The sequence below is a fragment of the Vigna unguiculata genome, chromosome 2 (genome assembly GCF_004118075.2).
Source record: "Vigna unguiculata cultivar IT97K-499-35 chromosome 2, ASM411807v1, whole genome shotgun sequence".
Lineage (NCBI taxonomy): Eukaryota > Viridiplantae > Streptophyta > Magnoliopsida > Fabales > Fabaceae > Vigna > Vigna unguiculata.
In genome coordinates, this window is record NC_040280.1 from 9,210,558 (window position 1) to 9,219,785 (window position 9,228).

The 9,228-nt window shown below is 36.5% G+C and overlaps 1 protein-coding gene across 2 annotated transcripts; it reads right to left on the reverse strand.

Moving 5' to 3' along the window:
• Positions 1-1,220: 1,220 nt before the first annotated feature.
• Positions 1,221-8,970, reverse strand: LOC114170308 (protein CROWDED NUCLEI 3). Of its 2 annotated transcripts, XM_028055791.1 has the most exons (8): positions 8,514-8,966; positions 7,243-7,452; positions 6,387-6,640; positions 6,016-6,286; positions 5,837-5,920; positions 2,873-4,917; positions 1,766-1,976; positions 1,221-1,683 (listed from the first exon to the last, which is right to left on the reverse strand). In XM_028055791.1, the coding sequence occupies exons 1-8, from the start codon at positions 8,799-8,801 to the stop codon at positions 1,474-1,476; spliced, it is 3,573 nt and encodes a 1,190-aa protein (XP_027911592.1). In that variant the 5' UTR covers positions 8,802-8,966; the 3' UTR covers positions 1,221-1,473. The 2 variants fall into 2 exon arrangements, with proteins under 2 accessions (XP_027911592.1, XP_027911598.1); XM_028055797.1 differs by lacking the exon at positions 1,221-1,683 and having other exon boundaries at positions 2,825-4,917; positions 8,514-8,970.
• Positions 8,971-9,228: the final 258 nt, after the last annotated feature.

The following is a 9,228-nucleotide window of genomic DNA, read 5'->3' on the forward strand; positions in this document are numbered from 1 at the left end:
AGGAATAGGGGTGGGTTTTTTGACATTTTCACTCAGGCGAGAGCTTTTCGCTCAGGCGAGAGCTGCTTGCCCAGGCGAAAATACCAAATTTCCAATCTGTTCCCACATGCAGAAGCCATGAAATTTATGCCAATAACTCTAATTCAGCACAAATGGGTGATCCAAGCATCAAACAAACACAGATTCATGCAATCAAAGGTATCAAAGATAATTATATACGAAATTTTAAGCAAAACAATCAACTTCTCTTACCTCTAGAAGTTACTAACTAGCCAAAACACTTCCAACAAGGGATACCTCAATTGCACAACCTAAGGAGTTAAAAGGCTAAAATACAAGTTCACAAAGTGAAAATAGGATCCTAATTTGGCTCAACAAGAATGGAGCTCCAAAATTTCAAATTGAAGAGAATTGGGGAGGTTGGAATTAACTTACATGGAAGAAAAGGAAATTCACTGGTGGAGGAGGTCCTGTTCTAGTCTCAGGTTCACTTGCTATACAGGAAGGAAAGAGGGATCAGAATTGGTGCTCAAGCCTCCTGGTTTGAGAGAAGTGAGGGAAACAAGGAAGGAAGGGGAAAAATATGTTGAATGAAAGTAAACGAGTGTTGTTTTGCGAATTGGCAAATAGAGAGGGGAAAGAGTGTCTAAAAAGGAGGGTTTCACAGTATTCATTTTAAATTATTTTTGTTTTGTTCATTGACTCAAGGCAAATAAAATTTAATTTTCATATTTTTAGTTATTTTAAACTACTTTTCTCTACAATAGATTCAGTACCAGCCATGTCATGAAATTGCTTAATTTTATGAAGGGTTAAATATGTTTTTGGTTCATCAAATTTCAATGAATTTTGGAATTAGTCCCTCATCAAAACTTTATACTAATTTAGTCCTTCATCTTTCAAAATGCATAAATTTAATCCTTTTAACCAAATTTTGTTAAGTTTATCTAACGTTTCAAACACATTTCATGATAGTATTTAAGTTAACATTGAAGCAAAAATATGTCAAAGAATGTAAATAATTGAAATACTATCATGAAATACGCTTGAAACATTAAATAAACTTAACAAATTTTAGTTAAAAGGACTAAATTCATACATTTTGAAAGATAGAAGACTAAATTGGTCAAAAATTTAGATGAGAAACTAATTTCAAATTTTGCTAAAACTTGAGGAACCAAAAACATATTTAACCCTTTTATGAATAACACAAACACTCGTAATAGACAATTAAATTGGGCTCCATTTAGTTCATTTCTTGAAAGCATTAACTTTCTTAGCAGTAAATCTATTTTTGCAAGGAAACAGTTATTGAGAACACAGGCAGCAGAACAATGCTTCTCAACTGCCGGTAATAAATGCTAAACAAACATGGATGCTACCCCAATCTAATATTACATGCCTAATCTCCTAAATAAGGAATCATAACATTTGTATATCTAATGTCATATAAATGAAATATAACTTCTTCCATCACGTTGTAAAAAATCTGAAGATCTTCTTTCCGATGGACACCTCACCCGGATGTTCCTCATCATCCTCCTCCTCATCATCATCATCATCTTCATCATCATCATCATTTTCAACATCATGGATTGTGCTTCCATCTTCGTCTCGGTATTCTGGTGTACCATTTTCCTCCGCAGCACCATTGTCATCAACAATATCTCTTGGTACTTCAAACTGAAAAAAGAATGTGTAAAAATAGAATAGAACGTATGTACAGAAGGTTTGGTCAAATCAATGATCATAACAAGTCTGTTACCCTAACAACTCTTTCATCTGAGACATCCACAGTTTTTGTTGTTGTGACCTGCACCATGCTTTTGTCTTCTACTTGTACATTGTCATCAGCTTCTGCTAATGAGGTTTCAACAACTTCAGGGCTCATCTGCCCCTCCAGTTTACCCGCAGTCTCTTTCCCCATACTTCTTGTTGCATTTGGTATGGCCTGTTTTGATGAACCTTTGCCCGCACTGCTCCAGAACAATAAAGAAAAACATGACCACAGCTCCGAATATAAACAGACATGATGCATCATGGTTTTGCTGCTAAATATACTTAACAGCCACAAGCAAGACACTTGCAATAACAACCCCTTAACATCCTCTCACATAATTCCAAACGGCATTAAAACTCAATCAAGCAATTCAATTTCCTACTATTATACATATCTAAAATACTATTTACTACGGAGAAAGTATCCACCACACCACAGGGCATCCAAGTAAACTAGTGCTGTCTAAACCCAAAATTACTTTGATTTAGGATCTTTTTCAGTTCAGTAAAAAGGAAATCACTTCTGAATAATCAACAACAAAGCATTATCTCACTATGTAAGAACATGGATTTCATTGCGCCATTGGAGTCCGTTAAAGACCAAATTCTTAAAAATACTATTAAGCATGGGGCCATATCAACAAATAAAAAAGTTTCTGACCTTTCATTATTAGTAAAACCAATTTTATTTTAATAAACATACTACAGAACAAAAACTGTCATACTTAGTATCTGAATTTAGTGTTTATGCCCATATAATATTATTAAATGATCTCACCACCTGAGTGATTTACGCTAAAATACAATTTCCTAACCAGTTTAATAATGAGAATATAATAAATGTCATTCTTGCTATTACAGAAATCTACCTATCACAATAGCAAATATCAATTGGCCTTCAGAAATCAACCATGAGTTTATTTCAAACATATCATTCCTTTCGAGTTAATATAAATCTAAATATAGCCGTGTATATTCAGTTCACACCTCACACACAAGAGAATCCCTCCAATAAATACACAACCAGCATAAGATATAATGTAACCTGCTACTGGTCCAAATGGGGCCTGATGAGACCTGAGAATAAACTTACGTCTTGTGCTGCCTAAGATTGTATCGCTTCTCCCCAGTAACCTGTGCTGGCGGAGCAACTGTTTGCCTCTTCTTCCTGCGCCCACCAGCTGTAATACTCTCTGATTGCCCTTCACTATCACCAGCATTCTGTTCACTTTCTGTAACTCTAGAAGTTTGTGCCCGTTGACGCTTTCTTCCAGTGTTGGCTTTCTCAATGTGACTTGAGTCTTCCCGACTGTCTTCTTTGGCTAGGAACTCTCTGGCCTCTTTAACAACAGCCTTCACTGAGCGTGTTCTAGCAATTCCAGATTTGCTTTTCCTCCCAGGTCTGCCCCTTCGAAGCTTTGGAACAGACTGTTGAGAATCATCTCGATCTCCATCAACCAAACTATCAACCCAGCTGTGATCACCTATGGATAAGGAGTATTCATCACCAACCTCTTTATCAATGTGATCAGATTGGAGGTGCGGTGTATCTAGAGAGTGATAGGCCATCCCACCCGCTGGTTGACGTTCATCAAGAATAACTCTAGCTCCTTCTATATTAGCAAGAGATCCAGGCTCATCTGCTTTGTTTACACTATCATTCACATTTGAGGGTGGTGATGTCCCAGCCATGTCAGAAGCCCTAATAGCTTCATCTCTTTTACTTGGAGACAGTTTGAAAATCTTGGATGTGCATTTACGGAGCCAAGACACAGGTCTTACAGATCCAGAATTGTTAATGTCAGAAGTAGCTACAATGTCCTGGGAGTTCTTAGGAGGCTTATAATTCAGAACAGGGGAAATAGGCAAGGGAATGACCACACTTTCCTTTAAGTCGGGTAGTTTAGTATCAGATATAACAAAGTTCTCAACAACTTCACCACAGACCTTGCAATTCTTCAGATTCTCAACAAGTTCAAGAAAATTTTTTCTTTCAGCCACAAGGCGTTGACGTCCTTTCTTAACTTTCTGACTGAGATTCATAAGCATTTCAGAATCTTCACGCATCTCAAGTTGGCCTGACATAAGTTGCTGCTTGTTCAATTCAAGTTCCTTCCTTTCTTTTTCTAATCTAATCCCCTCGGCCTTTGCTTCTTCCCATTCCTTCTCAGAAACATTCTTCAATATATTAATGTTGTCAAGCTCTCTTTGCATTTTCTCCTGAAAATTTCTCTCTCTTTCCTGCAAATCTTTCTCCGTTTCTTCCTGTCTTTTCTGGATTTCATTCTCAAGATTCCTCATCTTTGATTCAAAATCTTGAATCATTTTAGCCTGTTCATTTTTCACCTTTTCAGACAACAGGTGTTTCTCTTGATTCATTGAATCTCTAAATGATTCCTTCTCCAATTCAAGCTTCTCCAGCTCTTTCTTTATATGTTCTTGCATATTTTGTTTCTCGCTTTTCAATCTTTCTTCTTCGCTGTTCTGAAGCTTTCTTAAACTTTCTTTCTCCACATCAATATCATGCTGCTTCCTAGTAATTTCTTCTCTTTTTTCATCCAGTACTTCCCACTCTTTCTCAAACCTCTCTCTCTCCTCCCTTAAGTTTTCAGCTTCCTTCACAAGAGAGTCCTTCTGCAATCTGGTATGCTCTATCTCCTGTTTCAGTTCCAATCGCAATCGAGAATTTTCTAACTTGTTATCCTCAACAAGCTTCAAATTTTCAGTCTCTTGGCGTATTTGCAGCTCCTGCAGAGAAATCTCAGCTTTTATCCTCTGAAGTTCAGCATTTAAATTCTCCATGCTCTCCCTATCAGCAACCAATTGTTGGTTTTCCTTCTCCAACTCTTTCTCCTTGATTTTCAGAGTCTTCTCTTTCTCCTTTAAAGATTTCAGCTTTGCTTCAATCTCCGCAGTTTGTTCTTTTATTCTCTCAGCCTTCTTACTCAAGGCCTGCTCTTCTTTTTCAACCTTTTTTTCTCTATGGTTGACTTCGACCTCCCTCTGCTCCAAGGCTTCCTCCTTGATGCTAAACTCATCAAGAAGGGATTTCCGCTGGTGTTCCATTTCAAAATCAACCTGCTGCATCTGCAAATCCAGTGTAGCCTTTTGTTCACCAAGGAGCTTCTGGATCCCCTCCTGTAGAAACCACAGGTTCAACCATCAGAATGCCATAAAATCATGCAAGTAACTAATGTCAAACATGTACACTTCTGCTCATAACTTCTTTTTCTGATTTTGAGTTTATATGGTGAATTCCCACTTTCAATTTCTTTCCTTACTTTCACTTGAGAAAAATTGTGTAGAGTTGTCATTCCCAGAGTAAAACTTAAAAAAGTTTATTACCATGTTGACAATAAAGGAATTCAGTTAAGCAAATAAATCTTTAAACTATCATCTGCTAATGCATAAAGCCAAAGCATAGCTTCAGCGTTTGGTCTCTCCCAATGATGCAAACAGTATCCTTAAAAAAGTCGTAAGTTCTTGTCAGTGAAAAAGATGTTTTAATCTTTTATTATCCTGTATAAATATTAGAAATAAAAAATGAACTGACAAAATGAATATAGATGATACTCAAAATAATAAATTTGTCAATTTTAATATGAAATTCACAAACGAAAGGCAGATGTCAAGATGCTAATATAAAAGCAAAGCACTTCTAATATCGTAGTCACAGTTTTCAATTGTGAACTAATATCTGCCTGGGACATTGCCCATATGCAGAAACTAAAAGAACCCCTAGCCCTAGGAAAATTTATTCATTCACAATGGAATTTATACAGTACTCTAAGAAATTTGGAAGCATCAGGTCGTCTGATTTTACTCCAAAAAAAATACCAGTCTTGGACCTCAGTATGAGCGAAAGAATATGGCAGGGGTTAAGAATCTTCAGAATCTATTTGTTTCAAGATGAATCTATCTCAGTGATATCATTTTGAATTTCATTTCTAGGTCATGTGTGCTAAGTAGTTATTCATTAATGTTATGTAGTTTTTCTTTTCTTGAATTTTGCATGTCATTTTATTGCATTGCATAGCAACAAGATTCCTGGACTTACTCTTTCTCTAGAATTAAGTTTTGATTCCAATGCATACAATTCTTTCTCTTTTATCTCCAGCGTGCTCTTCAAGGAATTCACTTTCTGCAACCATAGTCACAACATACAAAGAATGGAAAGTATCAGCAAAATACAAAAAACAGAACACAAATCATCAAGACACAATGAAAAAGCATGACCTTCTCTTCCACATTTATATCGGCTATTCTTCTAATAATCTCAGCTTCCTTTTCCTTCAGTAAAGAACTCGAAGAATTAACCTTTTTCTCCAACATGTCCAGGTCTCTTTCTTTCTGTTTAAGGTTCTTCTCGGTTTCAACTATCATTTTTTCTTTCTCACTGATATTTTGCCTACCATTGGATAGCATATTTTCTCTTTGCTGTAGCTTCCTTTCCCACTCCTTCAAATCTTCCCTTTCTTTATAGAATGTTGCATCAAATGATTGTCGACTGCAACGTAGAATACCAACTTCATGTTAAATTGAAATGCATAAGAGCTCAAAAAATTTAATGAATAGAAACAATGATAAATTGTAGAGAATAGGCATACTCAGTAGCTAAAGACAAACGCTCCTTTTGAAGCAAACTTTCACGAGCCTCAACCTCTTGCAATTTCATATCCAGCTCTGCATTTTTTCTGTTTACCTCAGAAAGCTTAGCCTCTGCATCAAGCAGTTTCTTGTCAACCACTGAAGACTTCTCTTCAATTCCATCAACCAATGCACTAGCTTCAGCTAGCTTTGTATTGGAGTTAGACTGGACTTGGGCATGCTCTTCATGCATTGCACGCAGAGCTCTTTCAAGCTGCAATTGAATGATTTATGCAAACATCAATATAAAATAAAGGAACATCTAAACAAGAATCTCAAACTCCAACCCTAACATGAGAAACTCCAGAAATATCCTACAAATCTGATCATAAAATTGAAATAGAAATAAATTGGTAAAGTACTGAACAATCTGAAGAGTAATAGAGGAAAGAGAACATGCATCCATGGAAACACCAAGGCCAGAGGTTTAAGAAGATGATTGATATTATCACTATTTCTATTATCTGTTGTTTTCACCATTTCCTATACAAAATCTTTTAAAAAAGGAAAGCTAGTCAAAATAAGGTGACCTTTTTGTAATAATTAGAAAGGCGGGAACCAAAAACAGATAAAACTGAAGTTTTCAGTGAACCAAAAACAGATAAAACTGAAGGTAATGCCTAAATACTCCAGAATGATGTCATGGAAAGGGGTGAAGAGGAAGTGAGGAAAAAACTGAAGCCCAACCAATGATAGGCTCTTCTTCCAACAATAAGCAAATTAAAAAGGATGACAACACAACAGAGGAAAGTAGAAATGCACGAAAGTAGATAAATATAACAACTATATAACTGAAGATGAAAACAAAAAACATACATCAGCCCCACATTGCCTCTCTGTGCTCAATGCTTTCCTCAAATTCTCCTCTCGCTTCTCAACTTCAAACAAGGCAATTAAATGTGCTGACTGTTCTCGTTTTAGAATCTCCTCAGTTTCAGCTAGTTCTTGCCTCAGCTGGTCAAATTTTGAATTCCATTCTTTCTTCTCCATCAATAGCAGGCCCATGTTGTACTGGTAGTCAAAAAGCTATGAAAAAATGAAAGAAACAAAATAGTTCATCAATGAACAATCAATCATCAGGGAGATGACATTATATCCACAACATACAGAATCTCTGCAACCATAAAATATTTTAGAAATTGTAATGCAGAGGCCACCCAAAGAATTTGCTTGTTTACACCCATAGATATGTTTTCGTACTTCTATTTACATTCAGTATACAATACCTGTTCCGACTTCATTTTTATATCATAACAACATGTGCATAGCAATTAGCTTCTAATGAGTTAGAAACTTTGAGTCAGCAAGTTTAAGGGAAATTAATGAAACCAAGAGTCAGAATCACGGCCTATAAATCTGTCATAGAATGACATGAATTACCTTATTCCTACTGCACTATGCTTCTCAACTTTAATTTATCATTTGACTCGAAGCTACAATCTTCAAAATTACTCCCTTAGGTCCTTAATATATAAAAGGCATAGTTTAGAAGAAATTGGTCCATCCAAAGTCAAAACCATGTCATAATTCCAGGCCCTGCTGTATCAACCCTTGACATGAAATAGCATAAAATGATTTGCCTTCATGACTTTATCAACTACAACACTTGTTTCAACAAGCTTCAACTGCAGGTACAATATCACAGTTTTGAAGTCTCTACGACTGCATTGCAACTAAAATCACAACCACATTTTCTAGTAATTTCTCCAACACATCAAAGACTTCTTTTAGGGATGATCGGGGGGATCTAAACAAAGTTAGTTGCTCTCAAGCTACTTAAATCCACCAAAAGAGTTCCTTTCTCTAAATTACATAAGCACCAATAGCTATGTTAATATCAATATTAATAATATTATTAACCGACTGCAACTATAGATTCAAATTAACTAATCAATCATAAATATCGAGCGCTAAACACCAATCAATCATAAATTTAAACAAAATGTTATCTTTATAAGCTAAACAAAAACCATAAACAGATAAAGTTCCGCTCTACCGCGTCGAAGTCGAATAAAAACACAAAAACCCTAGAAACGCGCCTCAGATCAATATCGGTGAAAATTCGCAAAACCTTTACCCAGTCTAACCTCTTTTTCGAGCCTCGAGACCTTCTCCATGAGTGCTTCGTGGTCCTTCCTCTGCATCACACTTTCATCAAGCAACCCTAACTCCGTGAACCGCCTCCAGTCGTCCGCGTTCCCCGTGTCGAACCCCACCGCTACGGTGGTTTCGGTCAGAGACCCCAACGGCGGCGGCGGCGGACCATCGGCGACTGCTTTGCCCTTCGCAGAGGCGGAAACCGTCACAGCACCGCCTCGGTGCGGCGTGAAAGGCGCAGCGGCATTCGGCCACACCTTTTTCTGCGGCGTGAACATTGTACCGTAACCGACAATGGGAGGAAAAGACGCTGCGCAGTCAAAGAAAACGAAAAGACGGTGAGGGTTCCGCCGGAAGAAACAAAGGAGGGAGGGATCGTGTTTAGTTTGAGGGAAGTATGAAATTTTGGAAATTGAAAAGGGTTTAAACGTTATGTGGAATAGAACTGTGTACTTTTAAGACTGTTTTGTACCACCAATTTGGATTGCAGTGAATTGGTGACGAATGACACATTTATTTAATATAGAAAAATTAAACTTGAATTTTTTAAAAAATAATGGTGATAATAAAATAGAAAAAAGAATACGAAAATGAAAACAAACTTTTGGATTAAGTTCGTTATATCTTTAAATATATATATATATATATATATAGAGAGAGAGATATTTGTTGAAATTTTTTACCATCCATGTACATAGCTAAAAA